Source organism: Esox lucius, chromosome 3, assembly GCF_011004845.1.
Source record: "Esox lucius isolate fEsoLuc1 chromosome 3, fEsoLuc1.pri, whole genome shotgun sequence".
Taxonomy (NCBI): Eukaryota; Metazoa; Chordata; class Actinopteri; order Esociformes; family Esocidae; genus Esox; species Esox lucius.
The window spans coordinates 14,082,354-14,099,488 of record NC_047571.1 but is presented as its reverse complement, the minus strand read 5'-3'; the positions used below and the strand labels follow the sequence as shown (position 1 = coordinate 14,099,488).

Here is a 17,135-nt window from a genome sequence, read left to right as displayed (position 1 = left end):
TAGAAATCAATTCAAACAGTTGAAACTGCGTGAACATTGTCGTTCGTCTGAAAAAAACGGATTTGTTCAGTCACGTCCTGGTTAGCGCCTGCAGTGGGTCTCAAAAGTGTTCACCCACATTCGACTTTCCAACTTGATATCAAAACACATATGTATTCACCCCTTTTTCCATGATGTGTGACATACCTGAATGAGCTATGTTAGAATCAATTGTCTTCCGAAGTCACACTAGTTTGAGTAGAGGCCACCTGTGTGCAATTAATGCTTGACATGTATTAAGGTTAAATATAGCTGTCTCTGGGAGACCCCTCAATTCCTGAGAAACACTACATCTGAAGATGAAGGGGCATTCAAAGCAAATCCGGAATAAGGTTCTTCAAACCTACCAATCAGAGGTAGGGTATAAGCACATTTCCAAGATCCCCAGAGCACCATAAACTCCATTATTGTGATGTGGAGAGCATATGGCACAGCTGTGAATGGTCTTGAACAAGCGTCCCCTATAACGCCGTCTCATTAGGATACTCCCCTATGAACAGAGCACCACTCAAGAAGGCCACCAATAAGACAGTCTTTCACATCTGAACTGGAAAAAGGTTCATTATGTTATTTGTCTTATACTGTAAGAACCTATTATGAATTCAAACCTTACTGCTATCAATTGAAGTTACTGAAATGTAAAAGTTTAATATTTGAATATGCTAGTTTTATAACATACACTGTATATCCTTGGACCTCTGTCTGAGAAGCGATGCTCCATTCAGCTAACAAGACACATTTGCGTTGTTTGGTACAACCAATCTCTGTCTATATCAGACAAACGCACAAATATTTATAAAAAATGGTCTTGCATTTTACCTTTAAAGAGGTGTGTTAGGGATTACATCTTCCTGATTATTAATTTCTCCGTACCAGACAATCTCCCTTGCCTGTGTTTTACCGTGGTTATGGGTCTTGTATGTTTGTCCTGAACACATCCAACTGGGCCCGTATATCAGGAATGCGTGAGCTGGCCCAGCCAAACTGAGCAATATTCTACAAATGTTATAGCCAATGAGCAGCAAGTATTCAACAATCCTGTGATCTAAAATTGGCTGATTAAATGTATTATGGATTTGAGCTGGAAGATGTAGGTTATAAAGAAATCTGTAACTCTGCAAATGGTTCTCCTCTAGAGCTTTTGACTCTGATGTGATATATAATAGAAATTACATTATTCTGGAGGAAGTGGAAAAAACATATAAGATATCTTTTGAATCAACAATGTTTGTTTGAAAAATGACTAAATAATGCGATATAAGTAGAGTTCTAGATACTAAAAAAGACTCATGAAGAATCATAATTCTGTATACCACCACCCGTAATTCATTGTAAGTATAATTATATTAACTTACAATGTAGAGCAACATGGTGTCTCATAATTGCTGGTAATCTTTCCTCAAGGATGATACTGTATTATAATAATCATCAATGTGTTTAATTACTAAAGTTTGTGTTAATGAGCAAACCTTTTTACTTTATCCTCATTTTGTTGCATTACAGGCTTGTTCTAAAATTGATTAAAAAAACAGTTTTTAAAAATAGTGTATTCATATATATATATATATATATATAATATAAAATTATACATTTATAAAAATATATATACAGTATCTCACAAAAGTGAGTACATTCCTAACATTTTTGTGAATATTTGATTATATCTTTTCATGTGACAACACTTAAGAAATGACAGTTTGCTACAATGTAAAGTAGTGAGTGTACAGCTTGTATAACAGTGTAAATTTGTCTCCTCAAAATCACTCAACACACAGCCATTAATGTCTAAACCGCTGGCAACAAAAGTGAGTACACCCCTAAGTGAAAATGTCCATTGACCGTGTTATGGTAATTTTGAACTAAGGTACATTTGAGAAATGTCTGTCTTTCCATTTGCCTGATATGTAGATCTTTACTTTGATTGTGAAACACAACAGTAAACATTGTGGCAGGAAGGATAAGGTGGGGGAAGATAGCATTTGACTTGTGTGATAGAACAAAGGGAATGGGTTTGATTGACATGAGACAGATGGCAACATCTTACCACACCCCTTTTTCCTATGTGATATATATGGTTGAATGAGCTATATTGAGTTAGAGACTCCTCAGACGATTATGTGTGTGTAAGCGGTTGACGCGTCTCTCATAATAGTCTCTGTGCATAATAATTAATAAAACGGTTATAATGTACAAAGAGAACTTTGTCTCTGTGTCCCTTACTCCGAGTGTCGATATATGGAATTACCATCCCAATTGTTCTTGAGATTTTTCTGCAACTTCATTGGAATCCACCTGGTAAATTCATTAGATTGGACATGATTTGGAAAGGTACACATCTGTCTATAGAAGGTCCTGTTCACTGTTGTCAGGGAGGTGACCAAGGACTAGATGGTCACTCTGACAGAGCTCCAGAGTTCTTGTGTGGAAATGGGAGAAACTTCCAGAAAGTCAATTGTCTTTGTAGCTCTTCACCAATAGGTGTTTATGGTAGAGTGGCCAGACTGAAGCCACTCCTCAGTAAATGGCACATGACAATCTGCATGGAGTTTGTCAAAAGGCTCCTAAAGCAGTGCTTAATTATAGCCGAATGATACTATGTGTTACATTCAGGAATTAACACTTAAAATCTAAAAAATAAATTAACTGGCTGTGATTGTGATTCTGTTATTTTGTTTACTATATTGTAGATTTACGTGTTAGTATTCCATAAACATGTAAATTTGGTCCTAATGGTAAAACCAATATAGCAGTTTGTGAGGGGGTGGTTTCACATAGGGGTTGAGTCTGACTCTTACTGTGTGACTCTGCCCATTTTATCAAATGACTCATAAATCAAACTGTGTTTTGTGAGTTCAGTCGTTTTGTTTCTGTTGTTGAGAAGTGCATGCCAATGAGAGGTGGTTGTTCTTTGTTAAAGTGCTTGCAGAGTAGGTCATTGATGGCACTGCTGCACACAGATATAGATGCAGTTTGTTGTAGTGAGGGTGTGGTTTCACTTTTGCGGCAGAAACACAAGCTGAAAGACGTCCTGTGGTTAATTTCATAGATGTTACCCACACTTAGCCTCTTTGGCTCAAGGACAAATATCATTTTACTGACTGTAACTGAAGAGGAAATACAAATATACACAGACACACTAACACAGACGTGCACACACACAACATATTTTTTTTCGACTATCCTTGTGGGGATAGTAAAACAAATGCTATTTCCCTAACCCTAAACCTGATCATAACATCTAACCCTAAACAATTCTTACATTACATTTTCTTTAATAAAACGAATAGTACCTGCATGCACGCACACACACACACACACACACACACACACACACACACTCTGTCTCTTTGCTTAACCCTAACCTCAAACTCTAACACTTAACCTCAAAATAACCCTAAAAAAACGTAACCTTAAACTTAATGACTAAGCCTAAACATAACCCATAATACCTAACCCTCATGCTTATTCTTTTCCTAACCCTAGTTGTAATTAATAGCTTATACCTATTAGCCAAAAGTGACTTTTCTTTCACAAAACTGAAAATATATTTCCATCAGTCTCTTTTTCTGAAACTTTTATGTTTTTGTCCCCATTTATATAGGAAAACCTGTTCACACAACGTGCACACAAACACAAAGGATGCCTTCATGTCTTTTGTATTTGATATGGTTCTCATTACTTTGCTGTGTGACATTGATAGTAATGGATTCATGTAGTCTAAATAAGAATTATTCTGAAACTCACCAATTTTCCATTCCAAGGTAAGAGGAAAATACCAAGGATCATTGTAGCAGAAAAGACCATTCTCTAGGTGTAGCTCATGAGAGAAAATAGATATTAAATAATTTATTCCATAAGAGAAATCACAGAAAGGAATAAAAGGCTATGGTATAAATCATTAAAGAGGTTTTGTCTGGATTCTAAAGGACATCACAATGCACTTGTTTTATTTTGGTGTATTTCAAAAGAGTGAAAGGACACCGCTGAACTGGGCAACAACAATACACTGTGTGGATTTAGGGATGACTGGCATGTGAGCTCCATTACGTTTCTTAAGCTATCAAACATGTTTTTCCACGGCTGAGTTCAGTACTCTTTATTGTATGGAACGAGTAGACCCAGAAGTATTAGATGTAATGATGAGATCCTTATGTCTCCACCTTAACACTGGGGTTTGTGTTCCAGAAAATCCTTTCATAAATATTCTAAATAAAGATTTTGAGATTAGTCTTAGTAGTCATGCTGTGAACATGCTGCATCGCACAGTTGCTAAGCTAATAGTCACAAAGTCCGTTCCAAAAAGCTTGGGTATGACTCAAGAACCTGCAATTCTTTACAGGAAGTACACACACCTAAAGGATTATTAGGAACACCATACTAATACTATGTTTGACCCCCTTTTGCCTTCAGAACTGCCTTAATTCTATGTGGCATTGATTCAAAAAGGTGCTGAAAGCATTCTTTAGAAATGTTGGCCCATATTGATAGGATAGCATCTTGCAGTTGATGGAGATTTGTGGGATGCACATCCAGGGCACGAAGCTCCCGTTCCAACACATTCCAAAGATGCTCTATTGGGTTGAGATTTGGTGACTGTGGGGGCCATTTCAGTACAGTGAACTCATTGTCATGTTCAAGAAACCAATCTGAAATGATTAGAGCTTTGTGACATGGTGCGTTATCCTGCTGGAAGTAGCCATGAGAGGATGGGTACATGGTGGTCATAAAGGGATGGACATGGTCAGAAACAATGCTCAGGTAGGCCGTGGCATTTAAACGATGCCCAATTGGCACTAAGGGGCCTAAAGTGTGCCAAGAACACATCCCCCACACCATTACACCACCACCACCAGCCTACATAGTGGTAACAAGGCATGATGGATCCATGTTCTCATTCTGTTTACGCCAAATTCTGACTCTACCATCTGAATGTCTCAACAGAAATCGAGACTCATTGACCTGGCAACAATCTTCCAGTCTTCAACTGTCGGTGGGGTCACAAATGCTTTGCTGCATACCTCGGTTATTTCAGTCAAAGTTGCTCTTCTATCAGCTTGAATCAGTCGGCCCATTCTCCTCTGACCTCTAGCATCAACAAGGCATTTTTGCCCACAGGACTGCCGCATACTGGATGTTTTTCCCTTTTCACACCATTCTTTGTAAACCCTAGAAATGGTTGTGCGTGAAAATCCCAGTAACTGAGCAGATTGTGAAATACTCAGACCGGCCCGTCTGGCACCAACAACCATGCCACGCTCAAAATTGTTTAAATCACCTTTCTTTCCCATTCTGACATTCAGTTTGGAGTTCAGGAGATTGTCTTGACCAGGACCACACCCCTAAATGCATTGAAGCAACTGCCATGTGATTGATTGATTAGATAATTGCATTAATGAGAAATTGAACAGGTGTTCCTAATAATCCTTTAGGTGAGTGTATGTAATGTCACAATTCCAAAATGAAGTAATTTTAGCCCTCATTTCACTGCCTTTCAGTCCTTGAAGGAGTCCACTCCTTTGTCCAAGAATTACCCAGAATGCACCATGTGGCCCACTGACAACAGGGGAAACTCTGACATCATACCAAATGTATTAGATAAGCCAACTGTAGCAAAATAGTAATTTATTTTATTGCCCTTATCCAGAAACAAATCACTTCGCAGCATGCCCGTGTCAAGTGGATATATTTTTGCTTGACTTAGGGCTCTGTTTCAATCTCTTTCTCCCAGGTGCACCTTCATTTCAAGCCCAACATCATCTTTCAATATACATGTTATATAGAGTTGACCTTTTAATCATACAGTCCACAGCAGGTATCTGATTCTAAGAGCGGATGGTGCCCATTGTCCTGAGGCAATTGACTAATTTGGCCCTATTCAAACTTTGATTGATTGCGAAAGACAGAAGGTTCCAAGTTTCCGAACGGAGCAGTGTCCAGTGGGTGGGGCGGTGGCACACTGAATACGCTCGCACGGATGTCCTCCTATCTGTCATCCCTCAACTCAATACCCTGCTGGGGTGGCATGCATTCTTAATCCCACTAGTTAACACCCATGATTTATTGATAATGGCATTTCAGGGGAGTAGTTTACCCCCAGGCATTCTTGCCCAACCAATCACAGATCAGGGTTTTTCCTCCCTTGACCTGTCTCAGGCCAGTACTATGACCATGATATCTGAGGGATATATCAGGTGATATTCTGACTATTGGGTGAAGCTTGTAGTCATCTATATGTGGTCACCATTTAACTGTGTAATCATGTATATGTGGTCACCATTTAACTGTGTAGTCATGTATATGTGGTCACCCTTTAACTGTGTAGTCATGTATATGTGGTCACCCTTTAACTGTGTGGTCATGTATATGTGGTCACCATTTAACTGTGTAGTCATGTATATGGTGTCACCATTTATCTGTGTAGTCCTGTATATATGGTCACTGTGGAAGTATTGCTTGAAATGTATATGGCATGTACCACAATTGGGGTTTGCCAATGTTGCTTAGTTTTTCTTCACAGATTATAGTTGTTACACCATGTTCTATCAATTTTAATTAGACCTGAGTTAGAGAGGTGCGTGCGTAGAGCGTGCCAACAATTACTTACTGATTTATGAACTTATAGAAATTGTAGATATTTGTCATTATCCTATATACACTGTGTCATTCCTACTAGGCAGTGCTATTTCTGTCCCTAGGAATATACAGTGGGGAGAGCAAGTATTTGATACACTGCCGATTTTGCAGGTTTTCCTACTTACAAAGCATGTAGAGGTCTGTACACTTCAGCTGTGAGAGACGGAATCTAAAACAAAAATCCAGAAAATCACATTGTATGAGAAAAAAACAAAATTATAATAATTTTATTGCATGACATAAGTATTTGATCACCTACCAACCAGTTAGAACTCTGGCTCTCATAGACCTGTCAGTTTTTCTTTAAGAAGCCCTCCTGTTCTCCACTCATTACCTGTATTAACTGCACCTGTTTGAACTCATTACCTGTATAAAAGACACCTGTCCACACACTCAATCAAACAGATTCCAACCTCTCCACAATGGCCAAGACCAGAGAGCTGTGTAAGGACATCTAGGATAAAATTGTAGACCTGCACAAGGCTGGGATGGGCTACAGGACAATAGGCAAGCAGCTTGGTGAGAAGGCAACAACTGTTGGCGCAATTATTAGAATATGGAAGAAGTTCAAGATGACGGTCAATCTACCTCGGTCTGGGGTTCCATGCAAGATCTCACCTCGTGGGCATCAATGATCATGAGGAAGGTGAAGGATCAGCCCAGAACTACACGGCAGGACCTGGTCAATGACCTGAAGAGAGCTGGGACCACAGTGTGTTAGTAATGGTTTTCTTTGAGACTATGCCGTCATGGATATAAATCCTGTTGCCCATGCAAGGTCCCACTGCTCAAGGCAGCGCATGTCCAGGCCTGTCTGAAGTTTGCCAATGACCATCTGGATGATCCAGAAGAGGAATGGGAGAAGGTCATGTGGTCTGATGAGACAAAAATATAGTTTTTTGGTCTAAACTCCACTCGCCGTGTTTGGAGGAATGAGGATGAGTACAACCCCAAGAACACCATCCCAACTGTGAAGCATGGAGGTGGAAACATCATTCTTTGGGGATGCTTTTCTGCAAAATGGACAGGATGACTGCACTGTATTGAGGGGAAGATGGATGGGGCCATGTATCGCGAGATCTTGGCCAACAACCTCCTTCCCTCAGTAAGAGCATTGAAGGTGGGTCGTGGCTGGGTCTTCCTGCATGACAACGACCCGAAACACACAGCCAGGGCAACTATGGAGTGGCTCCGTAAGAAGCATCTCAAGGTCCTGAAGCGGCCTAGCCAGTCTCCAGACCTGAACCCAATAGAACATCTTTGGAGGTAGCTGAAAGCCTGTATTGCCCAGAGACAGCCCAGAAAACTGAAGGATCTGGAGATGGTCTGTATGGAGAAGTGGGTCAAAATCCCTGCTGCAGTGTGTGCAAACCTGATCAAGAACTACAGGAAACGTATGATCTCTGTAATTGCAAACAAAGGTTTCTGTACCAAATATTAAGTTCTGATTTTTTGATGTATCAAATACTTATGTCATGCAATAAAATGCAAATTAATTACTTAAAAATCATACAATGTGATTTTCTGGATTTCTGTTTTAGATTCCGTCACTCACGGTTGAAGAGTACCTATGATAAAATTACAGACTTCTAAATGCTTTGTAAGTGGGAAAACCTGCAAAATCTGCAGTGTATCAAATTCTTGTTCTCCCCACTGTATAAATTCTTATTTAGTGTAAATGAGTGAACATGTAAATTGTTGTCCTTAACCCTAAAGCGTTACTCATCACCTTCTATGAGAAATGTTAGACGTTAAATAATATATACTTTTCTTCTTTAGAAGCTTTCATTTTATTCTGTAGTCCTAGTTAAAATGTTTTCAATCAAAAGAGTTTTTCCCACAAATATTGTATTCAATTCATTTTTATTTATCTTTATTAGGAATGATGTTCACATTTTATACAATAATTATAGTTGAATTATGATTTGAAGAAAAAAATGTGATAGAATAAGGTACATTTGATGTCTTTGAAAATGTAAACCTAGAGGAAAACATAGGCACAACTATCTGAAAGCATTCAAAATGTAAGTCCTTAGCAGGCTGGAAATATGTCAAGATCATGTGTGAACAATCAGTCTACATTTGTTTGGATTTAAGTGCTTGAATTTGACCAATATGTTCTGACTGTGAAATATTTTTTTTCTGATAGTATATAAGAAATATTTAAAATACATTTTTACAACAATTGCAATAATTTTTAGTTCTAAATGGCACAACATTTTAGGAAAGAACCATTCAACAGTATTCAAAAAGGTATTGAAGGCGCTTAATCAACTAAATGTATACAAATTAACATAAAATAAACATGTTTATCATAAAACCTTTTACAGAATGCATCCAAGAATGGTATTAACTGAAATTACAAAACAAGATTTCCCCTGTTAATATGTAAAGAAGGCATGCGCCGTTAGCGATTATGTTAATGAAAAGTACTATATTCTGCTAGATAAAGGCTTTCCTAAAAACCTTCTTGATTAAATGTTAACTACATAGGAACCTGGCAGAATGGTATCATGATTATTCTTAGCAATCCATTTGGTATTTGTTCCGCAAACAACATCACCACCCAGAACACAGCTAGACAACACGGCAACTTGCTAGGTGTACAGTTAGATTTATTTTCCTTATTTATAAGACTTACAACATCCAATTTTGTTGCTTTTTCATTAAAAACATTTGATTTGGACACTGATTTGGACACTGGGAAAACCGCAATTACATAACTTAAATACCACTGTAACACCAGTGTTAAAAGAAATGTAAGTTGTGTTTGAGCATGTCTTGTTCTGTCTGTATACTGTGTTTTTCTGTTTGTTTTTAATCATTTAACCTGATGAATAAAGAAATAGAACAGATTTTTTCATGGGGAGGCTAGATTGGGGCAAGATGGAGCAATGGAGGCAGAAACAGAAAGAGACTGAGAAGGAGACCGGTGTATTTATATATATATATATATACACACACAATATGTGTAGAGAGAGAAAGGGAGACAGGGAGACAGGGAGACAGGGAGAGATGGAGGGAGTGAGAGGGAGACAGGGAGAGATGGAGGGAGTGAGAGGGAGACAGGGAGAGATGGAGGGAGTGAGAGGGAGAGATAGAGAGAGGGAGAGATAGAAAGAGAGAGGGAGACGGACCGAGTGAAAGCTAGTGAGATGGAGACAGATAGAGGTAGACACCCACATACCTAACTGACAGAAGAAAATAGCAATTGGAAACAGAATTTGATGTTTTCTCTACTGTAAACAGGGAGTAAAGATAGAAAAAAAAGAGAGATATAGAGGAATAAAAAGCACAATAGAGAGAGATGCCCCACAGGGCTCTGTTTTTGGTTTGGTGTCTGTCTCTGCTGGGAACAGCAGGGGTGAAAATGGCTCACGTCTTCATTTATTAATGGAACCTCTTATTGTTACCAAACTCAGGGCATGCATGCTTGATTTTCACGCAGGCTGACACAAGAGGACAACTTAATGCATGCGAATTCTCATGCCATGCCCAAAGGAGCTCTCTAAGGAGTTCTGCACTTCATTTTTGCATTCTTAACACCCTTTTGTTGACAGTGGATGAGTCTACCTGTTCGGGGGAAAGTCAAAGTGTGATTTTGTGTACTGTGGAGCTGGAGCATAAGGCTTGTTGGCCAATGGGAAAGGATGAACATCTGTACACTTGTCTGCCTTTGATTGTTATTCTGTGGGGAGAAAGTTGTTGCGGCCAACTGGGGTCTAGGTACATGGTGTTTCATTCGAGCATTTTCAGTCCTGGTTATCTCAAAGTACTTCCCATTTCTTGACAGCAGCACAATGTTATAGCTACTGTACCGAACTGATGTTAATTAGCAAACATGTTGACATTGGCTACAGTATGTTTCTTCCTATCAATTTTTCCCTTTCATTGTATTATGTGAGTCTGAGTACACAAACCTTTTAATCGATTGTGTAGGCCACAGCAGGTTTACATACACAAACACCCTGACATGTTTGGTTTGGAGACAATGGGCCTAAATCCACACAGTGTCACTGCAGCGTTAGCTCTGTGCTGGTAGAAGTTGAGATATGGGGGAATGACAGTAGCTAGTGGTTACCAGGTGGGCGGTTCAAATGATGACTGCAGCTGGCAGATGTGTGCGAGCTGAGTGAAATGACAAAGTCTTTGCCGACAGTTGCTGCAGGAATTGAGAGGCACGCAAACACATGAAAGAGATGGAAATAGTCTCTTACTCAAAGGTAATATAGTCTTGGTGGCCTGTAAATAGATACCTGCATAATTTATATTAGGAAGTAATGTGCAGGGTGTTTGGAGAAACTTCATATTTTTCTTACTTCTCCAACGCTCATACAGGCCAGCCCCGACACATGTTGAACAGCAGTGCTGTGAGCCTGTTGATAATGTAATGAAAGACTGAAGGAGAAGAAAACGAAGGGTAGGACTCGAGAGAATGAATATTCACACAGGCTAGTTAGACTGGCGTCAGGATGACTGCTTTGGCTCTGCTGAGCAAAGCCATTTAGTTTGGCAAAGAGCCAACGTGTCATGTTTATGGATCCCGGTTCCAAGGATAGAATGGCATTGAATAATACTGTATGACCTCTGCTATGGGTTCTAAACCATAACCTTAATACAATGATTACTGTATGTGACATTTAGGTTAAGGTTGTAAACCTTAATGTATAAAATACTATATGACATCTGCTAAAGGATCTAACCTCACATTAAATACTAAAGTGACGTTTGCTAAAGTTCTTAACTTAGTACATTAATACTGTATGTGATATATTAATGTACTAATTACAAATACAATAGAAATAAAATGTAGAAGACTGAAATAATAGTTATTGTTTTATAATTATTGTTATAGTTATTGTTTATAACTGCAGTTCGTTGACCATGCTCATGTGGTGTTCTGTGCCTGGCTGTACTAATTACAAGCAAATACAGAACTCTTTCAAGTGTTTTTTCATGATTCATTTGTCTGGTGCTATTTCCTAATGCGCCCAAATGTAACTACAACAGATCTCAAAAGTAGACAGCACATTCTGAATACTACGGACCTGATTATCCTGCTCACACCATACCAGAAATTAGTAGCATTAACAAACGTTTACCAGTAGTAATACATTTCTTGAGTGATCATTTATTTTTGACAAGCAAATTCATGCCCTTTCACCATTTGCCCAGTGGATAAAATATAGGCAACGGTACTGTAAGCACTAATGCTTTGTACAGTAGGCTATATCTTTGCAGTTATCCTGCTACAGTGTTCAAAACACAAACATTAACATTTTGACACATCTCCACAAAAAATAGGGTAGTTAGTTATGTATAATGTCACCATTAGTTCTACTAAATGTTCAATAACTTGCCAGATAATACAATAAACAGGCTGACAGATTGTGTTAGCTAGTTAGCTATCTGCTGAGGATAGGATCATGAAAGACACGCAATGGCTCTGTCAAACAGGGACAACCACAACTACACATCCAATTACTTCTAGAGCGATCGATATAGCATGGAATCTTGGCAAAACTAAACTAAAATATAACTACATATATTATTCAGATTTTGCTGGCCCTTCAATACATAGTCTGACATAATAGAGTGTATTTTAGCACGCAATTACATTTCCCTCGCTACTGACTGACTATTTGTGAAACACATCTCACTAGAAGTCTCTCAAACATGATACAAACCACCTACAGTGACTCAAAAGTGTTCACCCCTTTGGACTGTTCAACGTTTTATTGTGTGACTACATTAATCTAATTGCATTTAATCAGGAGTACAAAAAGGTTCATAATGTTAAAGTGGAATAATAAAACTGTCCAAAATGAATTACACATACAGAAGAGAAAATAATTGATTGCAGAATTTACCTCCTTTGCTTCGACACACCTGAATGAACTGTTGTGCAACCAGTTGTCTTTAGATCAATTAATTGTCTTTAGATCAACCAGTTGTCTTTAGATCAACCAGTTGTCACATAAGTCCAAATGTATGTAATTAAAGTGTTTCAGGTTAAGTACACCTGTCTCTAGGAGGTCCCACAATTTGTTAGTATGGATCCTAACAGAAATTACATGAATGAAGTCGAAGAAACATTCATTGCAAATCCAGAATGAGCTTCTTAAAAAGCCCCAGTCAGAGTAGGATGTGAAAAAGATCCAAGCCATTGAATATCCCCCAGAGCACATTGAAGGTCATAATTAAGAAATGAAGAGAATATGGCATGACTGTGACAATGTCTAGAACTATAGAGTTAGTCTGCCACAGCTGAGTTGGGAGACAATGGCCCTCATTCATAAAACGTGTGTTAAATTTGATCTTAAAATGATCTTAAGATAATTTCACTGACAGAGCTGGTATTTCTCAATATTGTCTTTGTCGTATCCTTATGATCAAACTCACGTCTGGTCAGAGAACATGTAAACCAATGTCAAAAAAAAAGATCATGCTTGATATGGAATAAGACCGTCAATATCACGAAAAACAACAATCGTAACAGCCTCAGTAACAACAACCAAAAATATAGGCTAATAATAATTAAGAATATAAAATAAGATGATGAGGAATATAACACACCAACGTACCACAATATTAAATATTGTATCACTTACATATTCATGTATTATTTATTTCACTATTTCTATCTCATTCTGTTGTTCATGCGTTTGTAAGGTTTGCATTTCCTTTGTGTATGTAATACGCTAGACAAGTAAACTAGCTTTTCCTTGCTTTTCCTAAGTCACTCAGACCTGTAGTATCGACATATTGAGATCATATTGTGAGGTTCTGACCTAGTATATATTTTTTTGGTCAGCCATTGTTGCATTTTATGGTTATCGTTGCATCAAGCCTTTTTTGGAACTAAACTACCTGTTTGTGCCACCACATCTGTGTCAGGTCTTAAATTGACTAGTGAGAGTATAAATAAACCAGTGGTTCTGGGTTGAGCAGTCACCCTAATGATGGCAGAGCTTGCTCTTCTAAAGGACTTTGGCTCTGGGCTGAGACGTGAAAGTGTGTTCCATAACTGCGCTGATTTTGCCATGGAGAATGACGAATGGTTAATGAGCTGTTTCAGGCTATAATTTATGCTATAAGCTGTCAATATATAGGTTGATGATCGCAACACCCGCATAAATTATGGGTCTGTCATATGTAAATAAGGACAGGTGCAGCGCGTTCTCGTGTCCACGGCTTTATACGATTTATAATCTGTGATGAAATCTACGCTCACTTCAAAGAGGTCCAACAGTTTTCATGAATGAGGGCCAGTGTGCATACTGCAACAATAACCCGGGTGCTTCACAAAGTGGCCTGCATGAGAGAGGCAAAATCTCAGCTAAAGTTTGCCAGAAGGCCATCATCCCTACTGTGAAGCATGGTGGTGGCAACATCATGCTATGGGGATGTTTTTCTGCATCAGGGCTGGAAAGCATATGCTAAATAAATAGAGCAAACTACAGAGAAATCCTGGAAGAAAACCCCAAAATGACTGTGTACAGACATCCAAAGTTGGTTGAGACTCTACAACAATGACTGTAATTGCGGCCAAAGGTGGCTCTACCACACATTAACGAACGTGGGTTGGTACTTCTGAAATCAATTATTTTCTTTTTGTATTTGTTTTTTATTTAGAACAAGTTGTACATTTTATTGACTTTGTGTTGATCAGTAACAGAAACCTTTAAATACTTTTTGATTTTATGTTGTAACACAGTAAATTGTGTAGATGTCCAAGGAGTGTTAATACTTCTGAGAAACACTGTAAGGATCCCCAAGGGACATAATCCCCTTTAATCCTAATTAATGAAATACTGTATGTGACCTCTGCTGTGGGTTATGAACCGTTACCTTAATGATATACTGTATGTGACCTCTGCTGTGGGTTATGAACCATAACGTTAATGCTCTGAAGGACTCTTTTCAAAGTGTTTCAAATGGTTGACAGGTTTTAATATTTCTCACTGGAAACTTTACACCATAATTGACAGTGAGGCTTGATCGGAACATTTGATCTGAATATTGTATTATTCATTTGTTTATTCCTGGTGGAGGTCAGAGGGCAGCAGACTGTGATTTCCTGCTAAATCCACAGTGTTGGGTCATTTCCATTAGGAGGTGATAACACAGGCACATTCATTTCCTCTGTTTAAGACCCTAATCTCACCATCAGTTTAATATCTGGGAGTTGTCTCTGACTCAATAATGTAGGCAACTGCTGGTGTTATCAGACACATGAGCTAACCCAGACACAAGCTTGCATGAGTCACTACCCCCACCATAGTTTCAGACGGAACGTCTGATCCATATTGATCCAAAGTTGTTGATTGCCTTGTTCCCACTTCAGCTTGATCTTTCCGTACCCCCAGCACCGCTACTCAGAGACCGTGTTTACACAAGAAGTCTAATTTAGATATTTTGCCCAATTAATGGTAAAAGATCTGATTTGTCAATGACCAATTAGTGGCCAAAGGTTTTGGTCTTCGTTTGTAAAGACAGCCAGAGAGAGGCCCTAATGATGAGAGACTGGTAACCAAGAGAACAGTCTCTCTGCATCAATTAGTCTAGCCTGCTTCCTGATTTCTATGGCTGGCGTTTACACATGCAGCCAAATTCAGAGTTGTTTTTTTCTATAACACTTTTAGTTGAACCATGCCAGAATTAGCCTTGGATACCAACAAATAACGATTCATCAGGCTTCCCTTAACCGTGCTTAACCTATAGGACACTTTTCCCTCTACTGTATGCTCTGAACATTAAAGAAACAGGCTCATGCGCCTATCTCCATTCTTCGTTACCACAGCCGTCAGTCTGAGTAGTGTGTACATACAACATCATGCCGGCCTTTCTAGCAAGACGACACTACTGCACCTCCACAGTTAGACTATGTGTTATGTCGATTTGACTGAGTAATAGGGAAGACTACGTGTTTCGAGTAATGACGATGATAGACCCGCTGCCATCTGTACGAAACAAGAGGCTCATTATTTTTGCCGCTCTCTGTGTGCCTGTCGTCTCTATCTCGTTTCTGAAACGGGAGCAGAAACGGCAGCACTCCAGCAGAGAGAGATGCAGAGAGGCTCCTCCTGGGAGGATGTTGAATGACTGCAAGGTGCATGATGGTGATCTGTCGTACAGAGTGTGTGGGCGGGGAACAGTGTAAAGGTGTCTCAAAAACCTCTGGTGAAGGGTTCTCCGAAACTCCCGATGCAGCGCGTTATTAACATGCAGAACTGCCTTTCCAGCTTGTTCTGTCACCTAGATTGTCATAGGCGCTAGTTGTAGTGCGGCTTAAGATAGCAGAAAACGTAACACGTAACATGTCCTTGCTGCGTGTGTTCCCTCCGACTCTCATTGTAACTGGTGTGTGCGTGTGTTCCCTCCGACTCTCATTGTAACTGGTGTGTGCGTGTGTTGCAGGATCTGGTGGGCAGTGCCCCTCCGCAGAGGAACTGGAAAGGGATCGTCATCGCCCTGCTGGTGATCTGTGTCATCTTGTCTCTGATCGTCACCTCTGTCATTGTGCTCACCCCAAGTACGTAACACACACCGCTGCGTCACACACATCACAATGACACAGTTCCAACAACACACACACTCATGATACTGACACCAACACGCCACAAACGCACTTAGAATCATACGTTACACGCATTTGGATTATACCACACACACAGCACATAAGAGAAGAAAAAAGGCTTTTGGGGCATAGTAAGATGGATCACAAACAAGGTAGGAAGATACCAGAAGGGATTCAATTGAGCCGGGTCTCATCGATTTGTGCAAAAATTACCAACCGCTTCTCCTCAATCCAAGGCTTTTAATCTCCAAATACTCATTGTCCAGTCAAATCACATAATCTATGACTATATTGAGTCGATAAGTGAAATGGCATAGGGTGGAGGGGCTTAGTTGAGCAACAAAACAAGGAAAAGTTGGTTGTATTCTATAACTTTTTCATTTAAGGTATAACCTTTGGTTATCTAAATGTTTTGCTGGGTTATCTGTGACATTAAACATTTTCGGATCCAACGAGTTACCCAAATCAGACAAAGCTGTTGTTTGCATAGTTTCGCTACAGTACAGGCTATTCAATTGGTCACCTTTGACAGAGGTTGATTGCCAATATAAAAAGAGGAGGATCTGCTTTCTTGTGAAGTTCTAGACTTTATGAGTTTAACAGTTAAACTCGGTCACCCCTTCTGTCTCATTACACAATGATCAGAGCTAGCAGCTGACAATTATCAGCTAGTGGGAATCCACATTTTCAACATTTTGAAGCTGTATTTATAATTATATAAAATATACAGTACTGTTCAAAAGTTTGGGGTCCCTTAGAAATGTCCTTGTTTTGAAAAGAAAATAACTTTTTTGTCCATTAAAATATCATCCAATTGGTCAGAAATACAGTGTAGACACTGTTAATGTTGTAAATGACTATTGTAGCTGGAAACAGCAGATTT

The 17,135-nt window shown here is 39.1% G+C and overlaps 1 protein-coding gene across 7 annotated transcripts in view; it reads left to right on the top strand.

Annotated features, from left to right (window-relative positions):
- Positions 1-17,135, top strand: part of LOC105019106 (dipeptidyl aminopeptidase-like protein 6) — a 101,690-nt gene that overhangs the window by 60,814 nt on the left and 23,741 nt on the right. For all 7 annotated transcript variants that reach the window (XR_002196453.2, XM_013131866.3, XM_010885036.4 and 4 more), the window contains one exon: positions 16,093-16,207. Coding sequence is in view for 6 of the 7 variants with exons in the window: in XM_013131866.3 (XP_012987320.2) it covers positions 16,093-16,207 (115 nt within the window). In the remaining variant the exon portion in view is untranslated. The remainder of the gene's footprint in view (positions 1-16,092; positions 16,208-17,135) is intronic.